This window comes from Trachurus japonicus, chromosome 4 (genome assembly GCF_045865225.1).
Source record: "Trachurus japonicus isolate A0001 chromosome 4, Traja_1.0".
NCBI classification, from domain to species: Eukaryota; Metazoa; Chordata; class Actinopteri; order Carangiformes; family Carangidae; genus Trachurus; species Trachurus japonicus.
The window spans coordinates 17,068,067-17,085,182 of NC_140910.1; the positions used below are offsets into that span (position 1 = coordinate 17,068,067).

The 17,116-nt window shown below is 42.4% G+C and overlaps 2 protein-coding genes across 2 annotated transcripts in view; both read right to left on the reverse strand.

Annotated features, from left to right (window-relative positions):
- Positions 1 to 12,396, reverse strand: part of p3h2 (prolyl 3-hydroxylase 2) — a 55,926-nt gene extending 43,530 nt beyond the window's left edge. Inside the window, exon 1 of the mRNA XM_085774414.1 lies at positions 11,761 to 12,396. Within this exon, the coding sequence (XP_085630540.1) occupies positions 11,761 to 12,186 (426 nt within the window). The 5' untranslated portion in view covers positions 12,187 to 12,396. The remainder of the gene's footprint in view (positions 1 to 11,760) is intronic.
- A 3,182-nt stretch (positions 12,397 to 15,578) lies between these two features.
- Positions 15,579 to 17,116, reverse strand: LOC146988758 (claudin-19). Its single transcript, XM_085774417.1, has 4 exons — positions 16,817 to 17,116; positions 16,334 to 16,498; positions 15,953 to 16,034; positions 15,579 to 15,841 (listed from the first exon to the last, which is right to left on the reverse strand). The coding sequence occupies exons 1-4, from the start codon at positions 17,016 to 17,018 to the stop codon at positions 15,676 to 15,678; spliced, it is 615 nt and encodes a 204-aa protein (XP_085630543.1). The 5' UTR covers positions 17,019 to 17,116; the 3' UTR covers positions 15,579 to 15,675.

The following is a 17,116-nucleotide window of genomic DNA, read 5'->3' on the forward strand; positions in this document are numbered from 1 at the left end:
AAATCAACAAAAAATGATAGCAACGAACCAGAGGCAGTCCAACAAAACAGCTTCAAGGATAAAACAATAAATGACTGTAAACATGCCACCACATTATACAAAGCAGACATGTTCATGGCGACACTGGATACACTCAAATCAGCCTGTGAACTTTCTAGCAAGTCTCTTTTTATTTTGAACTGAGCATGTCTCTGGCCTTGGTTGTGTCCTAGTGTTTATGATCACAGCAGAAGGAAGCGTTTATTTTCGTATATGCCCCTGTCTCCACAACTTAAACGATTACTTCTGCCTGTAGACATTCAAGAAGACTGATGTCTTCCCTTTTATTGGGTGCATGCGGTAAGAGGGTAATACATCGTATTGAAGTGGCAGATCCGAGTTTGTTTTCCCTCACAATCACAACTGGAGCCAACAAAGTTTATATTCTCTATGCAGGGCTCTCCCCCTGGGAGACATAACACTCCTGTGAATGCTTCACATAGCTGATCTTCCAAATCTGCCCTTTAACGACTCACTACTATACTGGCAAATAGAGCTGAACATAAACACAAGCCTCGAGCAAAGGCAAACTGTAGTAAACTGTAAAATAAACTCAACTCTAGACATTAGTATCAGCTGAGTAGCATCTGACCGGGAGTGGGTCTTGATAAGGAATGGTTTTACATTATCCAGCATGTCTTAGGGTGTAGACAGAGAATAAACCCAGTTTCATAGACTTGTGTAAAAAAAACTGGAGTTGTTAGGAATGTTTTTGTTCTGTCAAAGTTGTTCTAAACTTCTTCTTCTAATAGACTACTCATGATTATGATATTCTGATCAATAACTATGATCACTCTCCCAGCCAGTCAGTTACTCATGCTAATCCACGATTTTAGGCTCTGGTCCCACTGTTGGGGTTGGGTCATGAAAGAAGGCACTTGTGTCTTTTCTTTGGAAATGAATGTTTTACTTCTGCCATGTTGGCTCAGGGTTTTATCAGGAATTTAATAGAGTTGGATGCAAAAAACATTCTGATCATAAGACACCCAACTCTGCCAAATGAAATTAATCTACATCTAGGCTACATTGAAATGTTGGACAGATAAAGCAAACAACCAGCACAGCAGAGTGATGATGTCCAGGCCCTAGAGTAGGGTGTAGCTCTTGTAAAAGATTATGTACAAAACAAATAATTTTTACTACTCAGAAGCCATACAACAATGATTCTGAAATTTCAGTATGGCATGTAATCCTGATGCCACAGGTTTGTTTTGTCTCTGCATAGTCATCACAGCATTCTCTAGGCTTCACACTGTCACAAACACTTAAAAATACGCATGGCATTCTGGGAACTGAGCTGTGTATAACTTTTACAACTCTGGGCAGAGCAGTGAACACAAAATAGCCCTGTGCTGCCACAGTCAAGAGGAAAATAATACTTTACCTTCATTTGAATGCTGAATGCATTTGGTAGCATGGTGCTCCCCTTGATGCAGTTCTTTCAATCACCTGTCTGACATATCAACAGATCACATGACTACAGGCTAATAGGAATTTGATCCGCCAGGTGCCAAAAATAACAAATGACTATGTAACTACTGAATGTATAACTAAATCAATGTTTGCTGACAAGTTTCACGATATAAATCATGTTCTCAACATGTTTTCACTGCTCCAAAAGTGGCCAGAAAATCAGTTACCATCAGGTACTGCAGGTCTGAGCTTGCTATCATAGTTGGAATTACTTATGATGTTGATGTAACCACACTTTCAGCAGATGATAGAGTTGATTCATTTGCTTTTAACTGAAAACCAAGGGGCTGCTGTCAAACACTTTCCATCGGGAGTAACTCCTTGTGTCTCTTTTCACCCTGCGTATTAATCAGTGCAGCTAATCTGTAAAACAGGGCAGGAGCCAGCTGGAGATGATGCAAAACTGACCTCACTTTAACTTTTAGCAGATGATAAGTTCCTGCTGCTCTGGGGGAAAATCCTGAATTTACTGAAAAGGTACTTGGGGGACATTTGGCGCCAGATAGACATGAGGGAAGATCAACACCTACACAGTTCTGTGTTTTATCCTGTTATATCACCACTCGCTGGAAGCTATCAGATGCATATGAGCCAAGCAAATGTTGGGAGTCCAAAATTACTTTCGGCTTTTTGACAGATTTATTTTAGAAACAAATTAAGTCTTTTTTTCTAAATAATTACCTCAATTCGATTTAAGCGCGTGGTTAACTGTGTAAACAATCAAGAGGCAGGTTGAGGCTATAAAGCGACTGTCAAATAAAGGACGCTGTGTTTGGTTAAGTCATTAATAAATCTGACAAAGGGCATTCTTGCAAAATTGAGAGCAGCAGTGTATTGATGTCTGACCTCACCGTCTCATCACCTGAGGCTCTGAGAAGGACCTCCTACTGGCTGGAGATGACGTAAGTGCTGCTACCACAGAAATAAGTACTTCTGTACACATTCCACCTCAAACTTCACTTTCTCCCTTTATTGTCACACCACTTAGAGTAAAGCACAGGCCTGTCTTTGGTTTCTTGTGCCCAACACTGTTTAGCACCATTATTAGCTGCAATTCACAGAGATCTGAACCAGATGTGGACACGCTGCAAGGGGTCAGTGTCGGCCAGGGGTCAGGTCAGCATGGGATCAGGCAAACCACTCTCTCCCGTTCCCTAAATAGGTGTAATACTACCTGTTTCCCTGCAGGGAAAAAAAGCTCTTGGGGAGAGGAGATGCTGAGATCTAACGACCAAGATAAGCAGGTCACAAGCGGGGATAATAGTTGGAAATCCTGGCGTTGTGCACTGCTGATTTGAATTATTCTTTGGCAGTCAGAGGGAGGAAGAGGGGGGTGTGTAAATTGGAAATAGTCCTCTGCTCTGTGCCAGCTGTCTAACTTAACTAGGTGCGTGGGGTGGATTCAGGGAACTGTGATGTTGTCTTTTCATGGTGTGAAATAAAGACATCTGTACCGGAGCATTTCTAAAAGAGGACACGCAGGATGTGGCTGAAGAGCGACTCCGGCCTGACTTTGTTGACCCTTTGATGTCAGACATATTCAAATAACTCACCCACCTAGTCTCCGTCTTTTCAACGCTGCAGCGGACAGACGTACACAGCGCCACAAGAGCGCACATTCACCACAGAGTCACCGCGGCACCATCGGCCCGCAGGCTGACGACAGCAGGAGCGAGGCTGGATAAACAATCTACACTTCTAATTGAATTTTACAGGAAGCAGCTGTGGGGTCAAGCAGGCAAAGAAAATGCCCTTGAAATATTCCGACAAACACCGGAGGGTTTCACAGAGCATCCACAATCCAGATCTTGTTCTTTCTTCAAAAAAGATTTGGTTTACTTCACTATCATTTACTTAGTTATTCATGTATTTCCCAGACAAAGCATATTCATTAACATAACTATGATGGAAAAGTATCAGTCTCCGCGTTAATTGATGATCTTAATTATAAGAAATGTGGAGAGACAAAACAACACCCATCAAGGGTTACAACATTACAGTTTACCCAGTTTAGCATGATTATGAAAATAGTAGACAATGCCCATCACAGTTTCCTGGAAGCCTTGCTGAGTTATAAATAGATTGTTTTGTTCAGTCAGTCTGACAGCTAAAACATATTTGTCTAAAAATCTACAGTAAATCACAGTTGCGAAACAGACTCAGATAATATTTGTTTTTGTTTGGTTTTTTTTTGCTTGAAAATGATTTATGATTATGATGATGATGCCTAGATTATCAAAATTATTACTACTTGCAGTCTGTAGCTACCTCATGACTGCACGACCTTATGTGAACCTGCCATGCAACAGGCTTCACAACCAGCTTTAAACTGCGAGATCCTGTTTTGTCTATAACCAAGACATAAATCCTCTGTGCTGGTGACGAAATGTTGAATTCCACTCTTGCTGAAAAACATTAGAAAATATGACAAACAAGAACAGAAGAAGAGTAATATCAACATTTATCCTCCACCCTGGTTCTTCCAGGTCTGCTTTCCCTCAGCTGGATTGTGGTCCAATTCAGACTCGAGCTGATCCAGACTCAGAGCAAACACAGTTTGGTAGAGGAGGTGGAGACCGTCACTGTTTTGGCCCTTCTCTCAAGCACGACTACGATACCAGAACAATATCATTTACCCGCTGCAGTGAGGGTGCAGTGGAAATACACACAATCACATTGTGGCAGGCCATGGCTAAAATGTGGTTCACTCACTAAACCAGTGGAATAATAAAAAAAAGAGAGACCTTGTTGTGTCTCTGTTCCAATCATGTGAGGCAGGCTGCCTGCTTGGGACCATGCACCAGATACCACAGATGTTCTTCTACAGAGGACTTCAGTGAAACTGCACCGAGTATACCAGAGGAGCTCTCAGTTCAATACACCATTTGGAATCAGAGATTAAAAGATACAAACACTGCGTCACTGGGAACTGTGTAAAAAAACTGACCGAGTGCAAGTGAAGTGAAAAGAAAACTGTTTCATTTTCCAGTGTTTTCCACAGCAGATCTGACTTCCTGTACCCTCTACCCTCTTTGTGGGTTCCTCCCCCAGAGCTCACAGCTCTCCACTTCTTAGAAATGAGCTGCTGAGGACAGAAGCAACTTGAGAACCTTTGCACAATTTATAGCTCACGGTTGTGCGGAACAAGCTGTGAGGTGGATACAGGACACCTCAAAAACCTGAGGAACATTTTGCTCTTTGTGTGGACTAAAAGGTTGGCTTAAATCTGTGCCAGCAGCCCAGTCGCAGCCAAATACTGTAGCCTATATGTTTAGTCTAAGGACACTAAGCTACTTAGTATGAATCCTACACTACATCAGATACATCAGTGTACTCTTTCCAACTCTTCTATTTTAACAGCTGGGTTTTCGGTGAATAGCGCAACCATGAGTGTATGAATAACACAGAGATCAATGTATGCTCAACCTCATCAGCATCATCCCAGAGTCCATGTGAGGCTGCTTCTCTCTGATGCAACCACAGCAGGGTTTACAGGAAACTGTTTGTCAATACATGTTCTGTCCAAAGCAGCATGTCCAAAGTTGACCTAAGTGTTTTTCTTGGAGAGTCTACACATTCGTCAGACACAGGAAAAGTGCATGCAGAGACACATTAATTAATCTGTGCAAGGTGTGGGTCTCACATTGAGCTGAAATAACTGTTCCTTGTGTTTTAAAAAAGACAAAGAGAAACTTTAGAAAAAGATAACGTGAAGGACAGAGGTGGTTTCTCTGTTTGCACCCCCGCAGCAGCCAACGCATAGTTCAAGTCACTAGTGAAGCTGAACAGATGCCTGGCAAACTCTTGTTTTTCCATCTCAGTCCTCATCTCTCCACACAGGCACCCTGGAGTCTTTGGCCAGACTGATAACCCCCAAACACACACGCATACACGCACACGCGATTAATCTGATACTACGAAACGAAAACAAAAGAATCCACAGACACGTATGTACAGTATATAATGCTGTTCTCCAGCTGGTTGGATCTCGAGAGCGACTCTTGGTCCAAAGCTTTCTTCTTTGCGACTGGGGATATTGTGATCTTCCATATTAATTGAAAAAACACTGTAGTCAGAACGCAGTCACTGTGATAAATGTCTCAATTAATCAACAGTGAAGTTTTGGGAGTCGAATCAAAATCGTTGTGATTGCTGTCAGCTCCTGCTTCTGGGCTGTCTGCTGTTCTGTTTGGATTCAGCTACACTTTCACAGATGCCAGCGCTTGACAAAGTCACCTCAGAGCCAACCTGCTGCCGTCTCATCCCTGCTCACAAACCACTGCACTGTTCTCAGGAGGACTGATCCCTCCAGCAGCCGCCTGCTTCCTCCTCCTCCTCCTCCTCATCATCATCATCTCTTCCTCCTCCTCTTCTCCTGTAGCTGTTTAATTGTTAATCAGGGCGAGAACAATATTGGTGTGTTTCGCCACAGCATGCCCCCACATTCCTGTGGTGCGTTATCCGCTCAAATCCAGTCACGCAGAAGACCTTTGGCACAGCCAAGTGCCACAATGTCTGGCCGTCTGGGCAAAGCACAGTGGTGCAGGCTGGGTGAGAGCAGCTGAATGGCACTACAGGTGTGTGCAAAGGAAAAAGGGATGGAGATTTTTTTCTTGATATTTATTAAATCCAGAGGTGCAATACTTCTCTGTATCAATTTTCCATCATCAATATGAGTTATATTTCTAGGTAGCCATGGAGGTAACTGAATCTCTTCTAGGAAATCGTTTTTCCAGTTTCTATTTCAGGCCTGAGTGGCTAAATAAACAGATGTTTCTATAATAGTCATCTGAGTGACAGGGCTTTATGTTTCCAATCTGTTCCCAATAATTAGTGTCAGTCAACTCCTCATCATCAGAAACACTGGTATCAAAGCCAGATACTTAATGGCCCCAAAGACTCTTACTGTATGTTACTTCTATTGTACAAAAATAATTAAGTCAGTTAAACTGTTTATTAAAGGACTAGTTCAGCAATTTGGGAAATATGTTTATTCGCTTTCTTGGAGTTATATGAGAAGATTGCTATCAATATCACGTCTGGACATTAAATATAAAGCTACAGCAGCAGCATAATGTATCCAACATCCATGCAAAAACCTAAAACAACAACAACAAACAGTATGTTGTGTTTTGGTGTCTGGAGACTTTAGAGCAGTGGTTCTTAGGTGGAGCCAGGGCTCCCTGGGGGGGCACCAGGGGGACACTAGGGAGTCCTGAACACATTGGAAGGCAGATGTAATTAACTAACGTTGACCAAGTGGTCTGCACCTCTGCACCTGCCACTGAGCTGCTCTACTTCTGCTACAAAAATGGACACACTTTTCACAAGGACAACTGTTGCAAATGTGATTGTTATTGCACTGAGGTTTTTACATCTGCTGTAGTTGTTCCAGGGTTTGCACAAGGGGTCGCTAGCCAGAAGCTAATCCTACTGAGGGTATAGGCTACTGTTCTTGAATAATTTTTCGTCTTGAATGTCTCTTAGGCTGAGCTACTTCACCCCGTCTCAAACTCTAAATGGGCCTTTTCAGTATAACCAGTCTGACTGACAAGCGGGGTGGGGAGCTGATTTCTACTGTCATCTACTTCTGCACCACTTCCAGAGTCTCAGCCACTTTGCAAATAGGATAGCCGCAGAACGACCCTGCAGATACATCGAACGCATAAAATCTGACTTGGCAGCAAACAACCTGCCTGGGAGTAAATGGCAGCGTTTCTGCTCGCTCTAATCAATCCAATAAAGACAGAGCTCGCTCTCCCTGCGTCTGGACCCTTCGATCCCCTGATTATCAGCTGCAGATGACAATAACATCATCTGCACTGCTACGAACTCTGTTCATTTTTCACTCCAGTGTTCATTACGTCCAACATTCCTCACTGAGGTTCATGCTGATGTGGGAGCAAGAATTAAAAAAAAAAAAAGCCTGTGATGTTTGGCTAATTGTGTCAATAAGCTGAAAGGGGGAAGATTAAACAAATCACAGGGGGAATGCACCAAAGCATCGTGATCATTACAGCACACCGAACTTCTAATCACAACTACAGATCTCAGTGAACCATGTGGCCATCCAAGATGAGTGCGGCTGTACGTGACCCACAAGCCGCCCGCTGTGCTCGAATCATCATAATCACAAAGGAGAGGGAATCATGAATGAGTCCGGCTTTAAAGGAGAAAATTCCAGAGAGGGCTCATAACACCAGCGGGCTTCAGAGAGCGTCCTGACCTGCCGTCACCTTTCAGCATCGTGCTGGGAAGTTCTCAAAACAAAGAGATGATGGGATTGTTATTGGATCACACCTCTCGCTTCCCAAGGCAAATCAGCTCGTGAGAAAGCTGCTCCTCTCTCCTGTCATGTCAGTGCAATTAGGAGAAAAGACTTGAGTGTGTCAAATCATCGTCGGCTCGCATTCGCTGTATGACCCGCTGCCAAATCCCCCACATGACATGGTCATGGAGCCTCAACACTGACACCACATGTAAGTGGATGACTCCAGAACTGGGGTTAACCTGTCCACAAAAGATGAGCCTGTCAGGGTCATTACTGAGCACCGTCAAATCTCTTCATTATCGGTAACTGCTGTTCCCTATAGCTCTCACAACTATCAAATATCAAATGATATTTTCACTGTCAGGCATATGAGATGTAACCTATCATGAGATGAGCATGCATGTACTCACTCACTCACATACAGCAGTATGTTATCTAGTCTGCATGGGGTACAGCAGATTGACAGCTGTTAATTAAGGATTAATAATGGATAATTACCTGCAGAATATCATCCCACACCCAAGAAAGGAATTTTATTTTGACATAGTGGATGAAGTCTGAATCAGGGTGGAGGCACACTGCCTGCTTTGTAAACACTTTGAAGTGTACATGTTTATAATCAAGCTATGTTTAATTTGACATTGAGAAACTTTAGGTTTGCCTCATGCTGTTCCAGACCTTCAATGAAACTATACTGATGGTTATATTCAGTAAAATATTCAAGCCCAAGACTCCATAATGAATACGCACACAAAATTCACTCTGGCATATTTGGCATCTTTGGAAATGTAGGGACCTCAGCTAGGAATTATTATAAAGCTTTGTGGGATTGAAGAATGTTTGGCAGCAGAGTGTCAGCGCCACTGGAGAGGTTAACCTCATGCCTCTGTATTGTGTTGCCTTTCTTATACCAAAAACCAGATTTGTACAAGGATGTGACAAATTAAACAGATGTAATGTTTCCATGCACCCAAAGGATCCTCTTACAATAGAAAAATCTCAGTTAAAATTCTTTTCTTTTTTTTAAATAAATTTAGGAAAAAGTAGGTTAGTGTTTGCCATTAAAATTGTATTTTGTTTTTAATAACAAATTTGTACCTAGAGATTCATATCTTATATTCATTCACTTTTACATAATCAAAAATAAACACTGATAAATTCACAGACTGTTGAGCTCAGGGTAATGAACCCTACTTCCACTTCTTGGAACAGCAGTACTGTGCGAACCATCTGATTAAGAATACAGCAGCTGGAGAAGATACAATCTCTTCTTTCCCCTGTTGGCAGTTCACAGCCTTTGATTTGCTCTGCAGTTGTGCAACTGTAGTGAGAGCAATGTGGACAGTGGGAGAGGTCGGTGAAAGCCATCGGGGTCGGGCCCCACTGGCAGCTACAAAAGTCTCCATTTAATACCTGCAGGAAAAAAAAAGGTGGTGTGTCTCTCCTTTTTTTAGAAAAGCAAACAGACCACAACAGGAAAATAAAATATTTGCCAGGTTAAATGATGGCCGACCCGGGGACATACGCAGCAGCGGCGGCAGCCTCGGTGAGGAGAACAGTTGGTGACTGTGGAGCCTCTTCTAACAGACCCAATGGCAGCTTTATGCCAGAAGCTGTCAGGAGGAGGCTGTGTGACGCTGGTATGTTAAATACTGCAGGAATGTTATTTATTTTCACAAACACCACCAAGCACTCCCATATCAACACACATGTTAGGCTGCCAGCAAATGTATACACACACACGATCCAGATACTAATACACATGTGAACACACTGACCGGTTTGATGTGCCCTCATCATCAGCGCTCCGGCTCCGACTCTCCTTACCTGAGCTAAGGTCAACATTAAAGCTCTCATCCTTTTTTTTTAAGTATATTTTTTTGGCCTTTATTTGACAGTATAGTTGAGAGTGACAGGAAATGGGGAGGCAGAGAGAGGGGGGATGACATGCAGTAAAGGGCCACCTGATGTGGGATTCGAACCGGGACCGACTGCAGCGAGGACTATAGCCTCTGCATTCAGGGCGCCTGCTCAATCCACTGCACCACACGACGCCCCAGAGCTCTCATCCTTGTGTTGCCAGTGTGCTCGGTTCATAAAGAAATGAACATGCCAGGAAACTAGGGGGAGGCCAAAAACACATTGTGCCACTTTTTTTTTTTTTTTATCTCCAGATGTTAGAGAAACGCAAACTATTTGCATAAAAGATGAGTAATATTTTTACAGCTGGGCGAGGTTCTTTGTGTGAGGCCGTGTCTAGACACCAGCGTGCATTTTTATGAGAGGATAACATGAAGCCTTTAGTCTTTTTCTGTCGATTCAGAAAAAAAAAAAAAAAAAAAGGAGGAACCATTTGCCCGCAGACAGTAACAGCCCCGATTAACTTCCCACCACTTCTGAGTGGTGGAAGCTGTGTGTCATCACCCCGGCATTTTGGAGCTGGTCTGCAGTCAGCCGGCAGTGGAATTCGACTGGGTCTCAGGTTCATGTGAGGAGATGGTGCCAGCTTACCAGCCAGAGCTCCACCTGGGTTAAAATGTCACTTCCTTATTCACACAAGGGCGAAAAGATGAATAAAACTCAAGCACATGAGCGAATTCTTGGTAAATACCAACACAGAGTCAACTGCTGTATGGTAGCTACACTTCAAGCCGCCGAAACTGCAAGTGTCCGCCCCCCTGAGGTGTCCTGAGGTTGACCCTGACTGTGCTGTTGAGAGACAAATGCAGATGCAGTTTCCCCCCGCAGGAACCACTGTATCATTGTTGCACTCACACATCTTATTGTTGAATGTGTTATTTGAAAAGCTCAAGTTCCCATTCTTTTCATCTGCTGGAAGTCTGAAATGATATAGTATGCACACAAAGAGGCTGGGAGACACTCTTCCTTACACACAAAACACACAAACAAACCGCTGTTGAATAGATCAATGCACAACAAGGGGGAGGTTCCAACTCTTTCTAAATAAGGAGTTTGAAATAAAAACATCCCTCCAATGAGTGATGTTCATCACCATACTGTATGCAAACCTCATGGAAAATATCCTTAGAATACCACAGACACATCAAAGTTTCTTGCTCCTCTGGGACTTACACAGCACAGAGTCACACAGAGTCTGACTAAGCAATTACACTTTGTTCCCAGCTCTCCTGTTTTATCTGTCTCTTGGATTGTTCCCACGCCTACCCCTCCACAGCGACCCAGCTAGAAGACAGATCTCATGGGAAACTGTGTTTTTGGATGGATGTAGAGTGAATAAAATATATTATCATGTGTAGAGACTGGCAAAAGTCACAGAATCTAGATATGCAGTCTCCTCTGGAGTGAGCAGGATCTGCTTTTTGCCACTGTGGATGTGGGATGTGGGACAGGAGGAAGCAAAAAAGCTGAAGCCGCTTAAAAGTACTATATATTCACAGAGGAGCCATAAAACAAAACGGTAGTCAAACAAGTGCACGGACATCTGTAGAGTGAATCTGCACGTCTGTGCTGCCTCTGATATGTGAGTGGTGCATCACACTGTTGCATATCAACTTGAGACCTAAGATACACAGCTTTGAGGGGTTAAAAGATCAACATGTGTCACCCTAAATTTGAAAACGACATTGCTTGATTTTTGCTACCTCATTAATTCATTAAGGAAAAACTGATCGGTCCCGCAATTAGAGTGTGGTTGAATGTCAGCCAACGTGACTGAAGTTTCATATTTTCATAGTAGCCTAGAAGATGAGGTCTTCTACTAAAGTGGAAACACCAGTGAGTCCACAGATGTGAGTGCAGTTTTCCTCCAGGCCTGTCCAGCAGCCTGCTCATGTGCTGACCTCCCCTCCCATTACCCTGCATCTCTCTGCATCACGTTGCTGGGCAGCAGCCACGCAGCTGATGGAGAATGTAGATTAGGTGGACCAGAGCAGCAGCAGCAGCAGCAACAACACTCACACCACGTCCAAGCTTCCCCACCCCCCAACCAACCTTACCTTCTGATAAGCCAGCTGCAGATAGTTGTAGGGGATCCTCCTGTGGAAGTCCTGCACTACATCCTGGCTGACTTTGTGCACAGACTGGGTGCCCACTTTCTCCTCGATGCACTTGTCCATACACGCCGCTCTCCGCAGGACCACGTCAAAGAAGCGCAGGTCCGTGAAGGTCTCATCAAACGGATGCTGGTCCTGGCACCTCAGCCGGCACCGGACCTTGGCGCGGCGGACCTCGGTGTAGCTGCTGAGCGCTCCCTCCATGTAGCTCACCACGCCGCCGTAGTCGCTGCTGTAAAACGCCTGCACCGCGTCCTCATACAGGAGGTCGAAGGGCTGCAGGGAAGCGGCCGAGGGAGACAGCGACAGGACGGTGAGCAGCAGCGCTCTGAGGACAGCAGCAGCCGGGGGGAAGTTCATTGCATCCATCCTCTGGCTGCTTCGGTTCGGACCCGGGGGAGCAGAGAGCGGCTGTCAGTCACACACTCGCTTCACAGTCCATTTAAAAAATTAAAAAAATAAAAAGTTTCCTCACAGAGACACTCAGGACGGCACCGGAGCAGGGCGGAAATAATGTTGCTTTAGTCGGGGACACACATTTTTGTTAAGACCCCTCTCCGGCTCCGGTGACTCCTCCCCTCCAAGGAATGAATGGCCACAACACAATCAATGCAGGGAACCCCGTAGCTGCTGCACACACACACACACACACACACACACACACACACACACACACACACACACACACACACACACACACACACACACACACACACTTCTTTATCTCACTGTATTTGCTCAACACACGCATTTAAATTCAAAATTTCCAGTTGTGTTTCTCGTTTGAAATAATTTCACTTTACAGTGTTTGGATGTTGAAATGTCCCGGACGGAGGAAACTTTGAAAACTTTGTGGGTTCTTTTGGTTCCACTTTGATAAAGTGACCACAGAAATATCTGAAATAAGGAAAGTGCCTGTAATGAGCGACCAGCATTAAACACAAAAATTAAGTAGCCTAGTAGCCCAGTAATAAATAGGCTACATTAAAGTAAAATGTGTTTATTCATTTATTTTAATGGATTTCTTTTTCTAATCAATCAATCTGTCTGTGTCTAAAAAGAAGCCCTTAATATATAATCCCATACTTTATAGTCAATTATAATATTAGCCTACTTATAACTCATGATGCCTTTATGTATCATTTAAAGGGATTAGTAACATACACAGGCAGCCTTGTCCTCTAGAAGTTTTTTTTCGTAGGAGGTTTAAAGTGGCGACACAGTCTCTGATAGTGTGTCCGCCTACAGGGGAGAGTCTCCCTCTTGAGGACATTTCAAGCACAAGCACTTTGATCACTGAACTAAAAACAAAACAAAAATAAAGGCACACTTGGTTCAACTGGACCATTTACACATGTGAATGCACCTGATTCCTGAATATAAGCTTTACTCAACTTTTAAATTTAATTTATTGTTTAAACTTGATATTCTTTTATATTTCTTTTTTTTATTATTTATTTTTTGAATTAAGTGGACTAATATTTTTAGATAATGTTCTCTATAGACTATTGGTAAATTTGATAGTTTAACGCTTAACTTAGCCTAAGTGTGAGTCTTAAAATACATTTGATTAAAAACTACCTACAACATTAACCAGTTTAGCAACTGTGTCTACAGAGACCACAGGTATGATCAAGCAGGTGAAAGCACTTCTAACATACACTGGAAACACTTAACATCTGTTCAACAGTGAGTGCAGACACATTTACATGGATATCATATCAATTAATATCATAACAATGTAATCTAAAAACAAACTGAGAAAATACACTTTACTCGTATCCTAGATAAGTGATACCCTGTTTGTTTTTCCCCTTCTCTCTCTGTTGTGTGTAATTAATTCACTTCAAAAAGAGTAGGATACAATGAACATTAAGCAAAAGCAACATCATGCCAGACAAACTTAACATTAACATTTCTGTTTTTTGTACAAAGGAAACTGAGAAAGCAAACTTTATACTACTGTATACAACACAACAAACACAAGATACTAGCAGCTCAAAAATGACCAAAGACTCCAATCAACAACTCACTTTGAGATTCACAGCACTATCTGTTATTGTGGGGTCATTTGACTGGACTGAATTACAGCATCACCTGTTGGTGTGATGGTTTTACTACAAGACAGACACACATTCATTTCACCAAAAGTTTTCATCATTACACGGATGATGAAACTATATAGCCAGTCAACAAAGCCCAACTTTTCTGATCCACAAAAATGTGACAAAACATTAAAAGTTAATTCAAATGTTTGTTTGTTTTTTTTAAATGTAAAGTAGGCCTACTGCCAGTATGACAACAACAACAATCAAAACCTGCTGTTTCACTGGTTTGTCTGCATATTACCACTGTCTCTTTCATCAAGCAGCCGACCATTATCTTATTTACTTTCACTTTTTGTCTTAGTTCAGGAAATGCTGAGGGCTCAACTCAGCTCCTGCTACTTGTTGTGTTCCAACAAGTACATAGCAAGTGAGGAAATCTCTGATTTCATCTTGATTTTGGCTCTGTCAGGTTTTTGTCAATCACGGTGTCATACTGTACACTCTTTGACTCAGTTTAATGAGATTGCAGCAGACTGCGGTTGTCACTTGATACAAACTTGATGATGGGATGGGTTTTGTAGTCCTGACTCTAAGATCTGTAGGCACAGTGTTTATAAAATGTCATTTGTATACTGGTCAGTGGGACAAAATGTTATCTCCTTATTCATCAGTTTTTAAGCACCAAAACACTGAGTTTTACTACACCTTGTATTTTTCAGCAGTATCCCCCTGCTGTGCAGGTGGTATTCAATATAATGTCTTGTTTCCTATTAACACTGTCTCTCTGCTCCAGGATATCAGAAAAACATCAGGGTTTATGCATAAATGCTCCCTCCTTTTTCCAATGAATGATGTACTCTCCATGGTACTAATTGCCCATGCCACTACTGCCAACAGTACTTAAAGAATTACAGTAGATATGACAGGAAGGAAACTGTTTCAGTTCCAGGAAAGCTCTCATTAACAGAGCACCGCAGGCCTTTTCATGGCAACATCATGGAAAATTGAAACGTCTTATAATTTAAAGTGAAAACAATTAAAATGAATTGTGGGACTGATATAAAATGTGATAATGCATTGAAGTTTTGCTGAAACTCAACTGCTGGAGTTTTTTTTTAAACCATAGTAAATCTTGGAAATATTGTTTGAGCTGGATAAAACTTTTGTTTAAAATGATGAAATGAAATTCTTGTCTGTTTTTCTCATTTTTTATTTGTAACCATTAGTTTGAAATTATAAATTGAAAGTTATATACAAAAACAATTAAGATTTATTTGCAATTTAACAGAACACAAGTTGAGCAATATTACATTTTTTTCTGAAAATGTACAATGTACTTTTAAATTGGCATAAGATATAATGCATAAACAACTACAATAATAATAATAATAACCTATGGCATTAAAACACTTCAAATTTAAAACTTAAATCATATAATATAACAAACAAATATTAAGACCAGTGTGAAAGAGGTAAAAAGATTTTTTTTTTAAACTTTACAGCCACACTGTAAACCTTTCAGACAGGTGTTCGTCAGTGGTGAAGATAAACTGATTCTACACATATACATACAATTTATTGTGTTTAAACTGGACATGGAAATACAAAAGAAAAAAAACACACCAATCATATTTTGTTATTTCACATTCTTACACCTGACAGCAGGGGAAAAAGTCGTGTCATACAGACTGATCCTGTGAGTAGTTCTGATGTAGGTAGTATATTTACAACAATCTCACAGTGGTAAGTTTCCCCCTCCTAGAAGTCGACCTCTGGACGGACTGTTTCAGCCCCTCTCTCGGCCCATTGACTAGACGTAGTTGGACTTGGCTTTGGTGGTGGACAGGAGGTGATTGGAGCTTATGGATTCGGACGATTCGGACCGCGAGCATCTCCGACAGCTCAGGAAGGCACCGCCAGCCACACTGAGGAGGCCACCGGCCCAGCTGACAAACACTGCCCTACCAAACTCAGACCTGCCAGGATAACAGATATACACACATTTAGATACATTAACAAGATCAATGTGTGTGTGTGTGTGTGTGTGTGTGTGTGTGTGTGTGTGTGTGTGTGTGTGTACACTGTACCTTTGCAGATGGTGATGGGAGTCATAGAAGGACTGGACGATCATCTTGACATACCAGGAGGTGATGACGATGGCACAAAAACCTGGAACAAAAAACTGCTCATCACAGTTGTTCTCATTTAAATTCTGTTAAAAATCTATTGGCTATTTCCACCATAAATGCCTCAATGTTTTTTCTTAAAGCTCAGGATGATGGTCTTAATTTTTATCCAACCAACACTTTAAGGGTAAAGATATTATCACATAAGACATAAGTAATTGATGTTGATCAATTTTTTTTTACTTTTTACAATTGATCAATCAATCTCTTAACTGACTAGTCAGTCTAAAGTCTTGTGTTTGTGAAAGCCTGCCAGATCCTGCTACAGCCTTGAACCTATACCTGAAATCATGAATATGATTCCTCCGATCATGGCTGTTGTGGATTTGCTCTCGGGTCTGCCGTCCATGAAGCGTGTGCACTTCATTCCCACTGTGGAGACTAGCACTGCCACGGTGGAGAGGAAGATGCTGACCAGCATCACTGCCCTGGTGGCCTGGACTTCAGCTAGTGGAAGAGAAGTGGGACATGTCGGTACAGTGACCTGCATGATGCAGTGTTGTGTTCACATCACATTGACATCTAGACAGTAAATAGTTAGCCCTTGTCAACACAAAATAATAACAAAGCAAATAGATGGACTGCAAACTCAAAAACACTATAAAAATCCACATTCTTTATATGAGCATCAAGCTGATGCCATGAAGCAGATGAGGAGAGTCTATGTGGCAGAGATGCACGTCAGACTGATGAAAGTAACTTATTCAGAGGAAGACATCAGAGCGGAGAAGGTGGAGGTGGAGATGGAGATGCGCTCAAACCTACCTGGCAGCTCCAGGAGAGATTCGTGTATTTCGCAGGTCACTCTCTCGCTGCCGCTACAAACCATCCACAAGCCGTCATAGACGTAGTGCGTGTGGCCCTGCATCTGCTGCTTCCATTCAACCATAAAAGTAGCGGCAACAATGGCACCAAGACCTGCCAGAGAGAGGACGAATCCGATCATCTGCAATCCCGAGCCCGACATCGTATCCAAACAACAGCAGACTGGACGTCGGAGAAAATGGAGTAACTATAACTTTGCGGGGCAGTAATAGTGATCCTGAAGTGTAAGTGAAGAGATCT

Coding starts and splice junctions, on each gene's coding strand:
- LOC146988758 (XM_085774417.1), bottom strand. CDS start 17,018: ATGTCGGGCTCGGGATTGCAGATGATCGGATTCGTCCTCTCTCTGGCA. Junction 16,499..16,816: donor ATCTCTCCTGGAGCTGCCAG/GTAGGTTTGAGC, acceptor CTCTTCCACTAG/CTGAAGTCCAGGCCACCAGG. Junction 16,035..16,333: donor AATCATATTCATGATTTCAG/GTATAGGTTCAA, acceptor TTTTTGTTCCAG/GTTTTTGTGCCATCGTCATC.